The following is a 19918-nucleotide window of genomic DNA, read 5'->3' as shown; positions in this document are numbered from 1 at the left end:
TGCACAGTAAGTTTTTTTCCCTAAAGTTTCTCATGCCCCCCTCAGAATACACTCTGTGCCCGCCCCAGGGGGGCCGCCCCCCAGTTTGAGAACCTCTGCCAGATGGGGAGAGATTTAAAAGACTGGGACTGTTCAGCTTGGAAAAGAGACATTGAAGGGGGCTATGATAGAGGGCTATGAAATCATAAATGGTGTGGAGAGAGTGACTAAGGAAGTGTTATTTACCCCTGGACATACCATTAGAACCAGGGGTCGCCCAATGAAATGAATAGGCCGCAGGTTTGAAACCTCCACACAACGCAGTCAACCCATGGAACCCGTTGCCAGGGGATGTTGTGAAGGCCAGAAGTGTAACTAGGTTCAAAAAAGACTGGACAAGTTAAGGGAGGGTGGGTCCATCAAAGGCTGTTAGCTGAGATGGCCAGGGACACAACCCCTGACTGCTGGGAGCTAGGCCTGGCTGAGGGATGGCTCCCTCAGTAATTGCCCGGTTGTGTTCAATCCCTCTGAAGCTCTGGCACCCCACGGCTGGGCAGCGGTTCTCAAATTGGGGTTGTTATGGGGAAGCCACAAGCTATCAGCCCCCACGCACGTGGGTAAGGACGACCTGGCATGCGGTGGGGTGGGGTTCATCGCAGCCTGGAATAGTTCCAAAGGGGGGGTACCACCAGAGAAAGGTTGAGGCCCTGGCAGCTGGAGCCGGGGCCGAGCCATGCGGCCACGCCTATGTCCCGGGGCCCTGGGCCGGGCGCAGGGCTCAGCCCGGCTCAGCTGTTCTCGCTCTGTCCGGGGAAGCCGAGAGTCTCCGCCACGGGTGTCTGCGCTGCCCGGCAGGGCTGGGCGGCTGGTGCCTCCCTCCCCGCTGCCGTCTCCTGGCTCCCGTCAGGGGGCAGCACTGGCGGTGCCAAGCCTCCCTCGCTCGCCCCTGGCTGGGCGCGAGCCGCCGCTTCCCCCGCCTGCGCTCCGGAGGATGGAGCGGCCGCGCCCCTCGCCCGGCTGACGTGTTCCTCCACCTGGGCGTGTGCACCGGGCTCGCTCCGGCCCTGCTGGGCCGGCCCCGGGGGAGAAGCGGCTGGCGGCCCCTGCGCCCTGCAGCTGAGCCCGGCTGCGGGGGAGGGAGGCGCGCCCCCGTCCGCATCGCCCCGGCCTGCAGCCGGAGCCGGGAGCCGGAGCCGAGCCGCCCCCTGCGCCTCCCCAGCCGCCGGGCTCTGGCTGCGGCGAGCATGTGCCCGGGGGAGCCGGGCAGGGCGCCCGGGCAAGGGCGTTGGAAGGGAACGTGAGGCGGGCGCTTCCCCGCAGGATGGAGCCGGAGCCGGAGCCGGAGCCGGAGCCGGGCAGGGAGCCCCAGGACGGGGCGCGCAGGGCGCAGGGCACCGACCCGCGGGACAAGCACCTGGCGCTGGATGGCGAAGCCCCCGGGCGCCCCGATGGCAGCGTGGGCTCTGGGCCAGGCCAGCCTCCGCGCGGATCGACCCCCGGGGAGACCCCCTCCTCCCAGCCCAGTGCCGGCGGCTCCGGCAAGGCGGAGGCGGCGGGGCAGATCCTGGCGGACGCGGAGGACGCGGCGGGCCTGGCCGGCACCTTCGTGCAGCGCCAGCTCGGGGCCATGCTCCAGCCCGCGGTCAACAAGTTCTCGCTGCGCATGTTCGGCAGCCCCAAGGCGGTGGAGCTGGAGCAGCAGCGGGTGAAGTCGGCCGGGTACTGGATCATCCACCCCTACAGCGACTTCAGGTGAGAGGGGCCCCGGCACCTCCGAAGGGACCCGGCCTGCAGCCGGCTGCGCTGCCTCCGCCAGCCCCCCGCGCCCACCCTCGCCAGGCCCTACCCAGCGACCGCACAGGGGGCCTCAGGACCCCACGCCACCTCCCTCAGCCCGCGGCCGGCCGGCCCTGGGCTGGCGCTGTCCCCGGTGCTGAGCGCCGAGCCCGGCCTTCCCCAGCGGGGACGGGTCCCGCTCAGCCCCGGGGGTGGGTCCCGCCGGCTCGTCGGCTGAGATCTCAGCGGAGCGAGGGTCCTGGGGAGGAGCCGGGCTGCCCTCTCCGGGCCCCCATTCCCTCTGCTCCTCCAGCAGCTGCTCCCTTGGGCATCCGTCTTCAGTCCGGCTGGAGCCCCGTGGCCCATCTCGCGGGGGAGAGGAGGTGGTGCTGGCCTGGACACCAGGCTCCTCTCGCCAGGCTGGGGGCACCTGAGCCCTACAGCGCTGGTAGGAGGCCAGGGAGTGCCAGCCCTGAGCGGGGGTGGGGGGGGGGCTCTGCTCCCCAGGGGGCCTGGAGGGGCCCTTCCTCAGCAGCTTGTGCCGTCCCTGCAAGCCAGGCACCAGGGAATGGAGGGGTCCCTCCTCCCCAGACCAGTCAATCGGGGAGCCCAGGCTTGTCTCCAGGGCCCTTCTACCCCCCAGGTGGAAGCAGGGCAGTGGCTGCCCATTACTAGGAGTTTTAGGGGAGTCGGGGACTGAGAACTGACAGGACACAAACCCAGCCCTGCTCACTCTGCTCTGGAAGGAAGTTTCCATTTCCAAGTCACCACTCCCATCAGCCTTCCCTACACTCAGACTCATCAGCACTGCTGGGCCACTTGGATTAATCCTCAGGAGGCCCTACCTCATATGGTCAACCTGTTCTTCTTGGGGACCCCTTTCAGGCAGGCTCGGGGTGACCCTGGGAGGCCAGGGGATCACCAGAATCAAAAACTCCCCTGATGCCCCAAATTCATCCCCTGCGCCTTCTCCCTTTTTCCATTCTCGGAGGGGTTCCTGTCCCTGGCTTTCCAGGGAAAGGTTCTGTCCAGCACATGGCTCGTCCTTTTCTCCTTTTACCACTACTCGCCAATAAAGCAGAGAATACAAGTAGCATGCAGAGAGGCAAGTAACTGCCCGGGATGTGCTTCGGCTGCCCAGCAATCCTGCTAGCTTGAGTATTTTCCAACCAACTCTATAAACTCCCAGGCCAATTCCTCTGGCAGCAGGACATGGTGTGTCCCACACTCAGCCCTCGGGAGTGACTCAGGCCTTCCTGCCCCTGTAGTCCGGAGTGTCTTCTGAAGCTCACTCCTGCATCTTCCTGAGCCTGGCAGTGCTTTGTATATGGGCAGGGTAGAGCTTCTAGGTGGATGTCTGTGACCTACCTCATCTCCAGGGCAGCTGGGCACCCACAACAGAGAAAGACGGGGCCTTCTGTCTTTGCCTCTGAGTAACCTTCCCTCCTGCCAGTTGTGGACTAGCCCTAACCCTTCCCTCCTGCCAGCTGTGGACTAGCCCTAACCCTAACCCTTCCCTCCTGCCAGCTGTGGACTAGGAGCTGTTTTTAATCTGTAAATCAAGTGAGGAGTCATACCAAATCCCAGGAGATTAACTCCCCTTCCAGCCCTAGCAGAAGGGTGATGCCTGCAGAGCTTTCCTCAGGACGGAAGGCTCTGGCTGTGCAGGCTGGTGGTGGAGATGTGCGTTGTGACCGTTTGATGCAGGGTGTCTGGGAAGAAGACCAGCCTTGTGATGGCAGGTCCATGTGCACCATGTCACTGGGGTTTCAAGGGTGTTACTGGAATGTCCATATGCTGAGGAGGAATTGGATGTCTCAGGGATGTTGAATCACATAGGATGGGCTTTCTCTACAGGGGATGAAACTGCAGGACATTGGAAAATTCTGACACGCTCACTGTGATCTGGCCTGACAGGCCAGCCCTTTCAGCAAGTCTAGCACCTGAGCCCTGCTGTGCAACAGAAAGTAGCATGTGCACATGCTATATGTGTGACCCCGGGTCTCCCCGGCAGATCCAAACAGTGGCTGAGGGCCCTGGTTCTCGGTCATGCTAAGAATCCTTTACAGAAGAGCGTGAAGGGCCTTAAAGCAGCCGTGACATGTTACAGTTGCACCCTCTGAAAGGGCCTTGGTGTAAATGAGAAGGCCTCACATTTATAAACTGGGCGCCTATGAAGTTCTCCCCCCTTCAGCTCTGCATGATGAAGGTGACACAGTGATATGGGGGGGCTGGGAGAGAGATGTCCAGGCTGGATTATGCTGATGCTGTTTATTATCCGCATTATGGTAGCAATTGAGACCAATCAAGATCAGGGCTGCACTGTGCTGGGTGCTGCCCCAGCGTAGAATACAAGACAGGCTCTGCTAAAGAGCTTACAGCGTAAATCTGAGGGGCTCCAGGTGGGTTAGGGCAGACAACAGGCAGGAAGGGGAGAGGAAGGACAAGGTTTGCTCTGCAAGCGTATGCAGTGGCTAGTGCATGGCATTTGTCAGGGGCTAATGAGCTGGTGCAGATGACATTAAGCCCTCCATAGCCAGATTCCTTCTGAGCTGGCAGTCGTAGGAAATCTCTTGAATGCAGCTGGAGAGCCCCCGGCATAGAAGGGGTTAACCCACCGTACAGCATGGTCCCAAAGAGGCAGCAATGACCAGCGCTAATCCTCAACTTCAGATTGTTGCTTCCTACTATTATGGAAATTTGGGGCCTCACCACCGCTCCCTGTAGTGGGCTGTGCAGTCAGTAGGGCAGAGACAGGTACCCACATCATGTCCGTTTTTCCCTTCCACAATTTCCAGCCCTTCCCATCTCTCCCCTGTTCCTTCTCAGTCACACAACCCAGGAGAGAGTATTTCTGGTTCCCTGAGGGCCTGGCACTTGCAGAAATGACCCTGTCCCTGTGCCGGGTAGGGCTATGTAAGTATTGGATCTATTTTTATAGAGGGAGAAACTGAGCCACAGAGGAGTGACGAGCTAGGAACAGAACCAAGGAATCCTGACTCCCAGCCTCTGTTCGAATGCTCTAGACCATACTGGGAAGAGAACCCAGGGGTCCTAGACGACACTCCTCTTCTCTTGAAGAACTAGATTGAGTGACCTCCTATATGCACAGCAGGGGGTTTCAGTACCTTAAATACGCGTGTCCTTTGCCAGGCAGGGGCTAAGTCGGATCTTTGGGGCTTTAGCAGCACCCTCCAACGTCACCTCTGGGTGCCCTAGTGGCATAAACAGCAATGGGATTTTGGCTTCCTTTTTAGGTGCCCACATTAGGGGCTGGGCTGTCAGTGAACTGAGCTGGCTTTTGCACTTGACTCTGTGGAACCCAGGCATGGGGGGAGGGCAGCTCTCTGGCTCGGTTTTTAATTTGTTACTTGAAGCTATCCTTGGCCATAGGATCAGAGACACCTCACCCCCTGTACAGACACCAGTCACTAGGGCAGGTGCATGTCTGCTCCATCGCAGGGAGAGTTATAACAGAGAGATGGGGAAAGGAGCCACATGGGCCTAGGAGGAAGGAGCAAAACTGCCCTTGATTTCTTCTGTGAATGAATGTGAGCTCCTCCATTAATCAGTGTCTGTCACGGGGGTCCTGGTCTGCGTGGCGGCGAGGGAAAGGGGGATGTGTGCACATGGGTGTGTGTCGCACTCTGTGCTTGTGTCCATGGGCCTGTCTGAGTCTTGCTTCCTCTCTCTGCAGCTGTTCAGGTGCATGTGCATGGGTGCTGGGTTGTGTGTCACTTGCCTGGCATGTGCAGGTGGAGTCTCGTGTATCTTGGCATGGCCAAACCTCCAGAGCAATTGCCTGGGCTGGTGTGCTGATCTACCGGCCAGATGCTGCAGGTGGAATCCAAGCTCATTGGCTTCAAGATAGGTCCCCTGCATGGGCTCACAGGGTCAGTCCTAGTCTTCCAAGTCTCTGGTACCAGATGAGGGCTCTTCTGAAGTTCTGTTCCTTTGAAGCAGCATGGCTTTGGAGCAACGCCCTTCCCTCCACCGTGATCATCATGTGACACTTACACGGTGGTAGTCCTGGGTCCAGCAAAGTCCCCTGGGCTGGTGTTTTCCTGAGTGTGAAGCTCTGGTCCCTCGGACGGGCGGTGATGGTTGAGAGATGGGCCTTGCCCAGGATCAGAGGCTTGGCGGGCTGCGATATGTGAAGAGACTGAAGCGGTTCAGGGGTTTGGTTAGCGAGACACTGGATACAGGGGGAGGAGAGGATGATAGAGTTTCACAACGTAATGGCTGTGATGCCACATGTCAGCCATGCCTCTGTTTACCTTCTGAGAGCACAAGAACAAAGCAGCAGTCGATGAAAGGCAAAGGCAGCTGTCAGAATTGATCCAAGGAAATACTTTTTATGCAATCTATGATTAACCTGAGGAACTCACTGCCACAAGAGCTCAGTGAGGTTTAGCAAACGTTTCTGAGAAGGTCAGACATCTCAGTGGAGAGCGAGAACATCCGTAGCTCCATTTGAATGTGTCGACAGAGGGGAAGAATTGTAGGTGTAATCCAGCCACTACAACTAGTCTGCTGTGGGAATTCTTCTCCCTTCCTTAGACGCATCTGGCCAGCGTCAGGGAGAAGCGCAGGGTTGCTGGGCCTTGGCTCCGAGGTGGTCTAGCAGTGCCTGTGTTCCTCTCTCCCCTCTTCTCTTCTGCTGTCAGCTCTAGTGAAGAACTAGTTTTGGTTTATTTTCTTTCCCCCATTCTGAACGTGGCAGCGACACAGGATATAGAGACACCCCTTCTGTGCCTGCTGTGCCTGATGTCTAGGGGCTCTCACAGCCTGCTACCCCCAGGTGTTGGATGGGGGGGGCAGGAGCATGTCAGGGCAGAGGCAGAAGAGATGTGCAAGGACTTGCCAGTGGAGTGAAGCCAGGCTGGCGAGTTTCTCACTGTGGTAGCTCCTGGCTACTAGTCAGTCTTGGACGTAGCCATTCTTATCCTGCACCTCCTGTGTGGCTAGAACGTTGACGGAACCATCCATGTTCTCAGCCTGTTCCCAGACTCGCAGTGGAGACCACCCAGCAAAGCCCGGCCTGAGAGCTGAATAAGCAGTGTCGGGAGGATGCTCGTGACCTGGAGACCAGCCCAGCGAGGCAGGAAGCTGCTGCCGGAAGCTGGAGTCCCAGCCGTGTTGAGAGTGGCTGCCTGCGAGCCGGTTTCTGGCACTGAATCCCTGGCAATCCTGGGAAGAAATGACTTTGGGGTGGCAGCAGCTAGGAACTGAAATGAATGAACTAGCAGCCGAGCCAGACGCCGCGAACTCAAGGCAGGGCACTGTCAAAGCCTTTCCCCTTCCATGCACACCATTTGCTGCTGCTTGTTCCTCCAGCAAGACAAGGCTTTCGAGAACTAACATTACCTGAGAGCTCTGGGAGCCTTTGTCCAGAGCTCAGGAATATTCCAAGCCCGTCTCTGGACTTGCGGATGCAGCTCTCCTGCTGGGGTGATGATGTTTGGTTGGCTATGGTGACGCCTAAAGACCATAACCGAGATCAGGGCCCCATTGTGTCAGTCACTGCCCAGACACAACACACGAGACTGTCCCTGCCCCTGAATGGATCAGACACACACAGGATGGGAAGAGAAACAGAGGCACAGAGAGGGCATGGGACTTGTGCAAGACCACCCAGCAGATCAGTGGCAGAGCTGGGCTCTCCTGCGGCCCAACCCAGAGTCCAGAAGTCTCTTTTCTTCTGGTGATGCCAGCTTTTCCCTTGGTGGCTCAGAGCTCCATCTGGGACATTTACTGCAAGAGACAGCTTATTTTTATACCTGGTTTTAAATATTTCTCCTAAGGGCTGAAGCCAAACGCCCTGGGGAAGGTCAGGGCTGGAACACATTCCGCCAGACCAGCCACGGGAAAGCCTGGATGTAGAGGTCACAGCCTGCAAACCCAGATGCATCCATCTGCCTGCAGCGGCCTGGATTCTACTCTCTTCCCCGAGGCAGCTTGGCTTTGCAGAGTGAGTTCATCTGGCATCGGAGCCACCTTTCCCAGGTGAGTTAGTGGAACCGTAGCACGTGGCAGGAGGCAAGTCCAGGAGGGGAAAACCAGTTGAGAATTGCCGGAATTCCCCTCTCCAAAATCCAGAACACAGCCCCAGATGCCCAGGCATAAAATTGTGCTCTAGGAGAAAAGGGGCTCCCTGTGCCGGTCGGGCACCAATGCCCCATTGCAGAGCACTCCCTGCAACATCAGCTGCCAAAATGCTAACGCTCCCTCTGGGAACCAAGGAGCACCACCTCCCCCACTAGCCTCGTGCCCAGGACTGGGGCAGGACGCAGCAAGGGGCGTCACTCTCCCGACTAGTTCTGTTCTTTGGCCCTGTGGCTTGTGCCACTTTCTCTCGCCCATCTCCTGGGCAGCGTTTTGCCCACTGTCTGTCCTCAATCCCCGTCTCTGCCTCATGGCCACATTATGCTCATTACCATGGCTTCTTCCTAGCTCTGAGCAAGAGCCAGGCTTAGGGGAACCTGAGCGCATTCTGACCCAGAAGATACTGGGCCCCCCTTCCAGGTCCCAGAGCCCTTCTTCCCCCTCCTAGCAGCCTGTGTAGCCAGAGAGCTTATTCTAAATCCTGTTAAGCTACTCTGGACAATGGTAAGGAACCAGGTGCTGGTGGGAAATCTGGAGATGGGGAGACACCACGTATCAGCTCCCCCACCAGTGCTCAGGGTTGCTCTGGAGGTGCCCATGGGGCAGAGGTTGAGTTCCTAGGGGGAATGAACCTGGGCTCCTCTGTGCTTGCCCACTGGTGCCTGTGGCACTTTAGCAAAAGCAAATTGCCCTGAAGAGCAGAAGCTGAACCAACTGGGGGCTCTCTTATCCTCCCCGCTCCCCAGCTCACCCCCAGCTACACTCACGGGCTAGTGGCTGAGCAGAATGACTGACCATAGGACCCCTCTTGGAAGGCAGGACTGGTCCAACAGGAAGGGATGTGTGTGCTGAAGGGCCAGGACCGCATAGAAAGTTCTGTGGCCAGATTGTGCCTTGAGTTCCGACCCTGGGCAGACAGGCAGAGTCAATCATCTGAGTTCCAAACCCAGCTCCATCACTGCTTCCCTGGGTGCCCTTCAGCGAGTCCCGTCCCCCGGAGCTCAGTCTGCCTCCGTAACGTGGGAATCGTGACCCCGATCCGCCTGCCTGGCAGGTGCCACGAGTGGTCGCTTGCAAGGGGCTTTGAAGCTGTGAGGTGTGATCTGTTTACTCCATGCTGTTGGGCAAAGCACCACCAGGGAGGTCCGAGCTCTGACAGCTCTGGTCTCAGTACCCTGCTCCCTCCCTCCAGGGAAGGGGTTGCACCAGACCCTCTCCTCTGCCCTAGGCCTGGCATGACTCAGCCTGGCACCTTGCCCAGGGGGAAGCGTGTTTCCATGGGGGCCCTTTCCAGTGGGGTCCTGCCTGCTCTTCATTTTCATCAGGTCAGGGTTCTCCCTGCCTTCCATGTTCTCTCCTCCTGACGGCAGCGCCAGGTGCTCTGTGCCGGCCCGCTGGCACCATCCTTCCCCTGCAGGTGTACAGGGCTGCCAACTCACACTCCCTGTTTTCAGAGCCTATCACAGGTTGGACGAGGGTCCTTTAAGAGGGAACTGATCTGGCCCACTTGTTCCTCATTAAGAGCGTCACAGCCTGGGTCTGTAAGGAGAGGAAGGCAGGAGATGGGGAGAGGACGCTGGGGCAGAGGCTGTGATAGGCAGGGGAAGGATTTGGGCAAGGAGGCTGTAAGCAGATGGAAAATCCCCGGTGGAAAGGCCTGGGACTTACAGCGCAGGGCAAGGTGCCAGGTGGACAGGAAGACCAGCCCCACGATGCGGTGGTGGTGTTGGATACATGCTCCTTGTGGAGTTACTGATGAGCCTGAATGAAAGGGAAACTGAGGCAGGCTGATACAGCGCTACCCCAGGCCAGCCAAGGTGCACTCAGGCGGCAGCCTGTGCTGGTACAGAGCTCCTCGTACGCTGTGTCTCTGTTCTCTTCTCACCAAGCTTTGGCCTTCCTCTACCTTCATGCATTCTCCCCACAGGCAAGGCAAGAGCTTTCTCCTCCACAGCTCCTACCACCGGCACATCCACCCTGCTCCCTGTGACCTCAGCAGCCCCCCAGCTTCTTTCATAGCCAGCCAGAGCCTCTCTCTTCTCCCTGCTGCTGTGCTCATTTCTCTCTCCCTTGGATCTCGGGCCAAGTGCAGACTCAGTCCCTCCAGCCACGTCTGCTGGGGCACCAATGCTGGGACTAGAGCTGCCTAGCCTAGTGTGTTCTGTGGGGAGCTGCAGCTTGCAGTGACAGCTGCTCTTTCAACCCTCCCAGCTGGACAGACACGTGGGGAGTGTGTGTGTGTGTGCACACGTGTGTTCATGTCTGCATGTCCGTGTGTGCACCCTGGCCATCTGTCTGTTTGTGGCGTGTGCACACAATCTGCAAGGCCAGCAGGGAGCACTGTGTCCAGCAAGTCACACAGGCCACAGCCCATCTCTACAGGAGTCCCTGCTCGAACTACAGCCCGTCTTTGAGTTCACTATTCCTGGTGAGGGAGAATCCACCGCGGCCTGTGGGAGGCTGGTCCAATGGTTCATTGCCCTCAACGTTAAACATTTGCACCTTGAGTCTAGTCTGAATCTGTCTAGTTTCAACCTCCAGCCATTGGATCGTGCTAGACCTTTGTCTGCTAGATTGAAGAGCCCATGACCAAATAGCTGTTCCCCGGCTAGGATCACGTCACCCCGACCCCTCTCTGACAAGCTACATACACTGAGCTCCTGGAGTCTGTCATTGCAAGGCTGGCTTCCAATCCTTCATTTCCACGGCTCTTCTCAGACCCCTCCAGTCTAAACGGCTCCAGCGGCTCATGCGAGATTAGCTGCTGTAAGATGTTTTCATTCTCTCCCCTCCGGTGCCTTTCCCTTGTTCTGTTCCCTCTGCCCCTGCTTCATGTCCTGTTTCCATTCCTCCTGCCCCTCCCCTGCAGGTTTTACTGGGACCTCATCATGCTGCTGCTGATGGTGGGGAACCTTATCATCCTGCCTGTAGGCATCACCTTCTTCAAAGACGAGAACACGCCTCCCTGGATTGTCTTCAACGTGCTCTCGGACACCTTCTTCCTGGCCGACCTGGTGCTGAACTTCCGCACGGGCATCGTGGTGGAGGACAACACCGAGATCATCCTGGACCCGCACACCATCAAGATGAAGTACCTGAAGAGCTGGTTCCTGGTCGATTTCGTCTCCTCCATCCCGGTTGATTACATTTTCCTCATCGTTGACCTGGAAACCCAGGTGGACTCCGACGTCTACAAGACGGCGCGGGCCCTGCGCATTGTGCGCTTCACCAAGATCCTCAGCCTGCTGCGCTTGCTGCGCCTGTCCCGCCTCATCCGCTACATCCACCAGTGGGAGGAGGTGGGACTGCCCAGGGGGATCCAAGCCTTTGGGGGGTCCCTGGCTGGAGGAATCAAAGGGGGGTTTGGAACCCCTGTCCAGGAGGAGGGGCATTCTGGGGATCCCTGTCCTGCCCTGCTGGTACCTTGAGATGAGGGCTGGCTTTTCACGGTCTTTCTCCTGGCTTCTCCCCTTGCTCAGATTTTCCACATGACCTATGATCTGGCCAGCGCCGTGGTGCGGATCTTTAACCTCATTGGCATGATGCTACTGCTGTGTCATTGGGATGGCTGCCTCCAGTTCCTGGTGCCCATGCTGCAAGACTTTCCCGAGGACTGCTGGGTCTCCATCAACCACATGGTGGTGAGTGCCCCACCCTGTTCTTCTGCATGGGTGCCTGAGAACCCCAGGTTATTAGTGTCTCCCTGAATTTGCTGCCTGGCTCCAGCCTGCCCCTTCCTTGAGGTCTCTGCTCTCCTCTGCACGTGCCATCCCATGTTGGTGTAAGAGACCCCAAGGCAGAGCGGTGCCATCCGCTGCCCTGGTGCCCATCCTAGTGCCCATCGTGGGACATAAGAAGCAAATTCTTTATTTTACAGTGCGATTGTTTAAAACCAGCAAACATCCCAGATTGCCTCAGCAGAACAGCATTCATCTGGGCTCCAGGAGCAGGCTAGTGGGAGATATGGGTGAGGAGATCCCTCACCAGGGCCATGCGCTCCAAGGAGAGTCCCAGTCTCGTGTGGCCTGGGTCACTCACTGTTAACAATGAACGTGCTGGAAGGCAGATCCCAGCCCACCCTGCTCAGAGGCCCAGGACAGCGTGGGGTCAGTGAGGGCAGAATTGGACCCTGAGACAGTGTAGCCTCCCAGCCCCTGTGCCCAAGCCAGGATGGCCCTGAAGGGCTACCAGGAGAACTGCCGGGGGAGGGGGTGTGATCTGCTGAGTGAGAGACTGGGACTGTTTGCAGAGCTAAGCTGCAGTTGTGTAGCAGGGCTCATGGCATACCAACGCTCTCTTGCACGTGTGTGGGTTTGGGGAGCCAGTGTTCATAAAGGGATAGGCAGGTGATAAATAAACCTTATTCTGATGGCTCCAGGCTGGGAGACTTCACAGACCAGATCATCGTGCATGTTCCAGGCTGGGAGTTTCCCCTGGCACACCCATTGCTACATGCACACTCTTGCACGCATGCACACCCCCTCCCCACATGCTAATTACACACACACATTTGCTCTCTAGCGGGGAGCTGATGGGGATCCTGGAATCTGATTGCAGCCCTGCAGGCATCAGTCAAACAGGGCAATCTCTGAATCGTGTCTGGTCCCTGCTGTGTGCCGCACATCTCAGACCAGCCAGGGAAATCCCTCCCACCAGCTGCCAAGAGACAGCAGGGAGAAGGGGCTCCTGCCATCTCCCTGGGAGCTGGGCAGGGGGCAAAGTCTCTGGTCCTTAGATCAGCCCAGCAGCTGCTGCCCCCTGGAGACCTGGGTCTTGCTCCGGGAGCTAAGCAATAGACACGCTCCGCTGCTGGCTGGGAGTTCACATTTCCCCAGCCCTGGAGTGGGGGGCGGGGTGCAGAGAGGTACTCTAAGAAATCCCTGGCTGCACTGGCAGAGGGGTTGGCCAAACTGCTGCCTGCTCAGGTCCCTCCTGTCTGCAGAACGACTCCTGGGGAAAGCAATACTCCCACGCCTTGTTTAAGGCCATGAGCCACATGCTCTGCATCGGGTACGGCCAGCAGGCTCCGGAGGGGATGACCGACGTCTGGCTCACCATGCTGAGCATGATTGTGGGCGCCACCTGCTATGCCATGTTCATTGGCCACGCCACTGCCCTCATCCAGTCACTGGACTCTTCCCGCCGGCAGTACCAGGAGAAGGTGAGTGAAACACAGCCAGGGCAGGGCTGACGGCCCCCAAAGCGGGGGACAGGTCTTGAGGCAAGCAGGGGAGATGATGGGCTGGTGCAGTGGGGGGAGATGGGGCCGGGGGTGTGAGTTTGAAATAAACAGAAGATGCTGTCACTGCTGCCAAAGACTCCCGCTAGACACTGCCTGTGCCCCTCCCTTGCCAGCTTCTCCCCTGGTCCTATCACCACGTCAGCATGGCTCTGCACTCTCCACGCTTCCCTGGGGCTCGGGGAGCAGGCATGGATACCTTCTCTGCCACCCACCTGTGGAGCCAAAGGCCACTGGGCAGGGGGCACAGTCACTGCCCTTCCCATCCGGGGTTTTCCAGCACCCCCAGCATCTGCGTCTCTGTCTCTCCCTCCAGTACAAGCAGGTGGAGCAGTACATGTCATTCCACAAGCTGCCCGGGGACACGCGCCAGCGGATCCATGAGTACTACGAGCACCGCTACCAGGGCAAGATGTTTGATGAGGAGAACATCCTGGGGGAGCTGAGTGAGCCCCTCAGAGAGGTAGAGTGCCAGAGTCAGCCCTGCTGTCCCTCTTGGTGGGTGCCTGCTGGGGCCAGCCCTGCTGCCCCACTGGGCTGTGGGCAGGTGGGGCGTGATCGCCGGGGGCTTGCCGCTCTCAAATGGGTGAATGGCTTCTGAGTGGCCCTGTTTGCTGTCCCCCCCCAGGAAATCATCAACTTTAACTGCCGGAACCTGGTGGCCAATATGCCGCTGTTCGCCAACGCCGATCCCAACTTTGTGACGGCCATGCTGACCAAGCTGCGCTTCGAGGTCTTCCAGCCTGGGGACTTCATCATCCGGGAGGGCACCGTGGGCAAGAAGATGTACTTCATCCAGCACGGAGTGGTCAGCATCCTCACCAAGGGCAGCAAAGAGACCAAGCTCTCCGACGGCTCCTACTTCGGAGGTGAGGCTGGGCCAGGGGCTTGGTAGCAGAGAGGAGGAAGGAAAAGACCGTGCAGCTCCTCAGATGGGAGGGGGTTTCTCTGTGGCTCAGGGGTCTGGGATGGAGAATCATAGGAGTGACCTGGGGGAGGCTCAGCACAGCAGCCCCAGCTGTTGTACTCCTGTGCCCACTCCCTCATGCCCCAGCACCTGACCCACCCTCCCTTCGGGACGATAAGATGCCCATCGCCCTACAAGCTAAGGCTTCTTTGAATTAAAATCCGTAGAAATCTGCTGTCCATACTGCTGAAGAGAGAGCCTCGTCTAATGTTTTGAAATGGAGGAGCCGGGAGCCGGGACTCCTGGGTCCTCTCTCCAGCTCTGGAAGGGAAAGGACATGGTGTCTAGTGGTTAGAGCGAGTATGGCCATGCCAGCCAGGATTCCTGGGTTCTGTTCCTGACTCTGTAAGTGGCTTGTTGCATTGTCTGGGATCAGTCCCTTCCCTGCTCAGTGCTTCGGTTTTGTTCAGCACACGAGTTTCTGTAGCAGACGAGGCACCAGACGAGGTAACCGTCTCCCCTTCTCTGGCTGCCAGAGCAGGGAGCAAAGACGTGGCCTGGAGAAGCTGGGGGGTCAGTGCCAGTAGGGAGTGGCCGTGGCCATGGTGCTGAGGCTGTGATGCTGTGCCGTGTCTCCACAGAGATCTGCTTGCTGACGCGGGGGAGGCGGACAGCCAGTGTGCGTGCTGACACCTATTGCCGCCTTTACTCGCTCTCGGTGGATAACTTCAACGAGGTGCTGGAGGAGTACCCCATGATGCGTAGGGCCTTCGAGACCGTGGCCATGGACCGCCTGGACCGCATCGGTGAGGGAGCGCCTGCCCGAGGTGCATGCCAGCCACCCTCATGAACCTTCTTGTGCTCGGGCAGCTGCTCTCAGGCACATACCCCTTGTCCTTGGACCCTAATGGCTGCTGCAGTCGGGGTTTTCTTTCCCTGCGTCTTCCAGGGCTGGGGAGCTTGCTCTGGAATCCCTGCCCTCTCTCTAGCAGCATGGTGGGGGGAGGGGAGCTGCTCTATGGCATCGGTTTTGTTCACAAGGAAGGTCTGTGAGTTACCTTCACACCCCTCCAGCTCAGCTCCCACTGCCGCCCCTTGCACTCCCCGCTGGGAGAGCTGACCTGGGCACCCGGCCTGTGCCCTTCTCACACAGCTGTCGATGGGCACTAGCGTCCGCATGACCCCATGGCAGGAGCAGTGAGCCAGGACTCCTGGGTTCTATCCCCGTCTCTGCCACAGGCCCTTATGCTTGCTCCTCCCCGCGTAAGATGGGGGATGTCCATATCTGCCTGCTACTCCCTGGGGCCCCACTCAGGCAGGTGTTGGTGACGCTGTGTTTTCTCTCTGCCCCTCAGGCAAGCAGAACTCCATCCTCCTGCGCAAACGCGCGGAGCACAGCTCGGCAGCCGTGAACAGCGAGATGATCCAGCGGATCGTCAAGCATGACCGAGATATGGCCCACGACATCCAGGGTCTGCAGCAGACGGCCGTGGGCCGGGAGCTGAGTGGCAAGCCGGTGATCTGGGAGCCCCTGGTGCATGCACCGCTGCAGACAGCAGCCGCCACCACCAACGTGGCCATTGCCTTGACTCACCAGCAGAGCCTGCAGGCCCACATATTCCTGCCACCCTCCTCCATCTCCAGCCCACTCTCATCCGAGGCCACCCTGCTCACCAGACAGGTGCGCAGGTCCCAGCCCAGCCTGGGGGGCTCCCGGCCCTCCTCCGTGAGCTCCCCGTCCGGCGTACAGTCCCGCCTGCAGACACCTGTGGCCGACTCCCCTTCATCCCCAATGGCCCAGGCCCAGTCGCCTTTGGAAAGCGGGGGGCAGAAAGCGGGCCAGGTGGGACAGCCCCCGCCAAGGCTGGTGCAGAAGGGGGAGCACCCGGCAATACCAAAACGGGCCCTGACAGGCTCCCAGCCCCAGCTCGCCACGTCCCGGGGCACCTCGGTTTCCACCTCGCTCCTCCAGCAGCCCGCAGGGGCTCCGTCCCCCAGCTCTGAGCAGGGGCTCCCAGCGGGGAGAACTCTCCACTACAGCCTGTCCCGCGCCACCGGCTCCCGCTTCTCGCTGCTGATGCAGCCGCAGCAGCTGGTGAAGCACAGGAGCATCCAGGGCCTACCTGTTGGGCGGCTTACCCAGGACATCCGGCTCCTGTCAGCATCTCAGCCGTCCCTGCCCAATAAAGTCACCCAGCAAGCGGACGGGAGCTCCTCCCATCGGGGCAGGCAGTCAGCAGGGAACCTGGCTCACCGGTCGTCTCCCTCGGTAGCTGGACTCCTCCCCAAGCTGTCTCCTGGGGTTCCAGGCCAACCAGCCCACCTGCAGCAGATGCCTTCAGGATCTTTGGTCCAAGCCAGCCGGCCTGTGAGCGGAGCGTCCACCCCGCAGTCTCCTGTCTCCACACCCAAGCAAGTGGCAGGCCCGGGCCCCTCCCGCAAGGGCTCCGTGGCATTCAGCCCTGAGGTGGAAAGTGGGAAGCCCAAACTCCCGTCCAACATGTGAGAGCCCAGGGCTGCGTCCAAGCGTGGGAGAGAGCGGAGTGGGCTCGCTGGAGAGCCGGGCCTCTGGGGCTGTGTCTGATGCGGAGCACCCCCTCTGGGGCCGGGGGAGAGGCAGGGAAGAGAGAAGCAGGGAGAAAGGGGGACGCCCTCCCCAAAGGTCCCTCACCCAGGGCTGAGTCTGAGTGGGGGAGGAGAGGAGATGGGTCGGGAGGTGACACCCACTGCAGACGCTGACTCTGCCTGGGATGCAGGGAGCTCTGTGAGGAGCAGTCCTGGGACACCCCTGCCTCCACTGAGGACAGGAAGCCACTAAAAAGGCTCACCCCATCTACACCCCACAGCAAGGGGGCAGCAGGGCCACGGGCTGAGCATCAGTATCATTGCCCTCTTCACTCTGCCTGTCCCCGCAGACCCCAGACTTGCCATGGGACCCTGCCCCCTCCCCAGGGCCCAGCCCCTGCCCTGTCCCCACCCTTGCTCTGCCCTGCAGGGCATCGGCCCCACCATGGTGAGCAGGGGCAGGAAGGCCCTATGGGGCTCAGCCCCCTCACGTTTCTCCCCTGGGAAAGTCTTCAAGCACCTCACCTGGCTCATTCCCCCAGCTGCGGCCCCACAGTGGTCTGCTTGAGCCTCTCCCTCTGAGGGAGGCAGGGTGAGGGGAATAGGGCCAGAACCCCAGGGTCAGGCCTTTCCCCTGACTCCCAGCAGGAGACAGAGTGTGGGGGCCGGGCCCCATAGAGAGGCCTTTGCACAGGGGAGGCAGAGCAGGAGGAGGTGGGGGGGCTGCAAGGTTACTGGGAGCCTGGAACCCTCCTCACGCCAGCTCCCAACCCTCTGTACCCAGAGCCCGACACCCGGGGCCCCATAGCACTGGCTACCATGGCCAACCCAGGATAGTCACCCCGTGGGCCCAGGCAGCTCTGAGTCCCCAGGACTCCCAGTGTCTCTCCCCCTTATCCCCAGCTGGGCTAGTCTCAGAGGTAGTACGGAGCCTCATTGTGTGCGTGGCTCTGCCCCAAGAGGCCTGGCAATTCACTGCCGGTGTGAACCTTTCTCAGCCACCCTGTCTGTCCCCAGGGACATTTTAGCCAGTGACTTTTAGATTTGTGCAGCAGGAGCTCATCGGCATCTCATGTGAGTGCATCTAGCCTGAGAGAACCCAGTTCCCTGCAGCAGGGGAACAAGCATCTTGTCTTTATAGTCAGCTGGTCCCCAGACAAGGGCAGCAGATGTGGAGTCAGGGCTATCCTGGCTGTAACTGTCTGGGCTGGATTTGAGCCGGTGGTTTCCTCCACCCAACAGCTCCTGCCTGTCACTGGGAAGCTGCCCCTGAGGACTTGCCCAGTGCTGGCTGCTCCCAGGGCCTTGGTCATGGTATCCATGGTTTGTCAGGAGAAGATTAATCCGCCCCCTCCGTGCAAGGAGCCGGGCCTGGAAATGCAAAGCTGCACAGTCCCTCAGGGCCGGTGCTGGGTGTCCAAAGGTGAGGTGCGTCCCAGGAGACTGGTTCTGATGGATGTTCTGGGAGTCCTGGGGCAGCCAGATCTGGGGACCTGACTGAAGGGCCGCCTTGCGTGGTCCTTGTCCCCATAGCCCTATAGTCAGGGAGCACAAGCGAAGGGCAGGCATCTGCAGGTCAAGGCTCTCGTGCATTTTTCAGCTGGGCCTTGTTCTTGGTGGCCCAGAAGGTTTCCTGGCCCCCTCCTGTCAGAAGAGACTTGGAAAGAGAAGTCAGATACCTCTGCTTCTGGACCCCAGGAGGGTCATGGGGAGCTGGGGTATAAGGTTTCTCTCCTCTGACCTCACAGGTTGGAGCCCATTGCCCTTTCCCAAGTAGGTTAGTGTCAGGGGAAGGTTTGGTTCCCACCCTCGGCCCATGGGCAAGGTACTGCTAAGGAGCCAGCCCCATGTTGTGGGTACCAGTTTCTGGAAGTCAGTCCAAGATGCTATTCATCAGCATTAACGTGAATACAGGGATAATGCAGAGGAGATGCCAACTTCACCCACCCCATGCCTGTCAATCAGCCCAGTCACTGCCTGGATCTCAGTTAGAAGCAATGGTGCTTCCTGCACATATAACCACCCCGGGCGGAGAATTTTGCGTCCCTGTCTCTGTACAGAAGGGTTGGGATTTCCAGGGAGTCTCCTGGCTCAACCCGTGCTGCCCCTCTCCAGGAACCAGTAGTTAGCAATGTGTGTGTAAGTTGTGGCTCTGCTAAGCAGCTGAATTCTGCTTACGGTGTTGCTTTTGGGTCCAAATGTGTTACTGATTTGGGTTAGAGTAGTGTGCCCTCCCCCCCGCCCAAACTCCACTGTGCTGTAAACGCTTCTTTCTACTACTAGAGTCAGGAAAATTGTATCTTGTAGTGTCTGCTCTGGGCTCACTGACAGAGTCAGCAACGTGGAGCTCAGTCCTGTAGGTACCTGTGCTAGCGGCAATAGGCACACGTGTTCCCAGCCGTAGCTAAGCACAGTGTTGGGCTAGGGTTTCTTTCCAGACTGTGCTTCTCAAAGGGGAGTGCCGTTTTCCTCCACGAGTGCTTTGGGATGTTAGGACCAGAGTCATCACTGCAGGGTGAGTGGAGGCGGCTCAGCCCGTGGCAGGGTCAGGCCAGGGGGCTCCCTTGTACCCATGCATTGGAGGGATGATTCAGCATTGCCTTCTTCTCATGGACGTGAAGGTCCTCGTCCTCTGTCCCTGCCACCCCCACCTCCACTTGGCCCTGCGGGTCTGTTCTGGCAGCTCCTCTGGAAGGTCGCTTAGATTCAAACATTCCAGGATCTTCTTGTTCACACTACGTAACATAGAGAGATTCGTAGCAATTGCCGTAGGATTCCATTGAGAGGAAGAGTGCCAAGGTGTGGGCTGGCCCTGGCGGCAACCACAGAGCCGCGCCCTCCTTCAACAGCGCCTGGACCCGTACGGGGCTGTCCAGAGAGGAACCCATGCTCTGTGTCGCCCCTTGGCTCTTCCCCATCACTGCTAACCCCAGGCAGCCCTGGTGCTGGGCGCGCAGGTGTTCCCGGTGCGCTGGCTAACCCCTAGCACATTACCACTGCACTGCCTGGCCCTGCAGGGTTACAAAGATGGCAGCCATGTCTCTTTGTGTCACCCCAAGGAGGTGGGGGCCCTGTTGTGCTGGGGGCAGATGTGCAGCAGTCACGCCTGCCCACATTAGCAAGAGGGGAAATCAGGGCTGGGGGAAACGCCACTGTAGACGCACCCTGTGTGTGCGTGTGCGTGTGTCTAGTCACCAAAGACCATGATCCTTCACTCTTGCACTCACAGCAGTCAATGTACAGAGCTTGTAGTTTTCATATTGCAGAGAATTTTAAAGCGTGGTTTTTTTTAATTTTCGGGTCGTTGTACAGAACAGATTTAAATAATAAAGAGCAACTCCAAGCTG

The 19918-nt window shown here is 59.0% G+C and overlaps 1 protein-coding gene across 1 annotated transcript; it reads left to right on the top strand.

The window, feature by feature from the left end:
- Positions 1–1320: 1320 nt before the first annotated feature.
- HCN3 (hyperpolarization activated cyclic nucleotide gated potassium channel 3) lies at positions 1321–19918 on the top strand. Its single transcript, XM_067539170.1, has 8 exons — positions 1321–1731; positions 10730–11159; positions 11340–11501; positions 12803–13021; positions 13416–13562; positions 13728–13968; positions 14648–14812; positions 15362–19918. Exons 1-8 carry the CDS (start codon positions 1607–1609, stop codon positions 16510–16512), a joined length of 2640 nt encoding a protein of 879 aa, XP_067395271.1. The 5' UTR covers positions 1321–1606; the 3' UTR covers positions 16513–19918.

Source organism: Emydura macquarii, unplaced genomic scaffold (genome assembly GCF_026122565.2).
Source record: "Emydura macquarii macquarii isolate MOO-44397 ecotype Brisbane River unplaced genomic scaffold, CSIRO-AGI_Emac_v2 contig_527, whole genome shotgun sequence".
NCBI classification, from domain to species: Eukaryota; Metazoa; Chordata; order Testudines; family Chelidae; genus Emydura; species Emydura macquarii.
This window is presented reverse-complemented; position numbering and strand designations above follow the sequence as displayed.

Excerpts from the sequence above, each read along its gene's own strand:
- HCN3 (XM_067539170.1), top strand. The coding sequence starts at position 1,607 with ATGCTCCAGCCCGCGGTCAACAAGTTCTCGCTGCGCATGTTCGGCAGC. Across the intron at positions 11,502-12,802 it reads TCTCCATCAACCACATGGTG|AACGACTCCTGGGGAAAGCA; the intron begins GTGAGTGCCCCA and ends TCCTGTCTGCAG. Across the intron at positions 14,813-15,361 it reads GGACCGCCTGGACCGCATCG|GCAAGCAGAACTCCATCCTC; the intron begins GTGAGGGAGCGC and ends TCTGCCCCTCAG.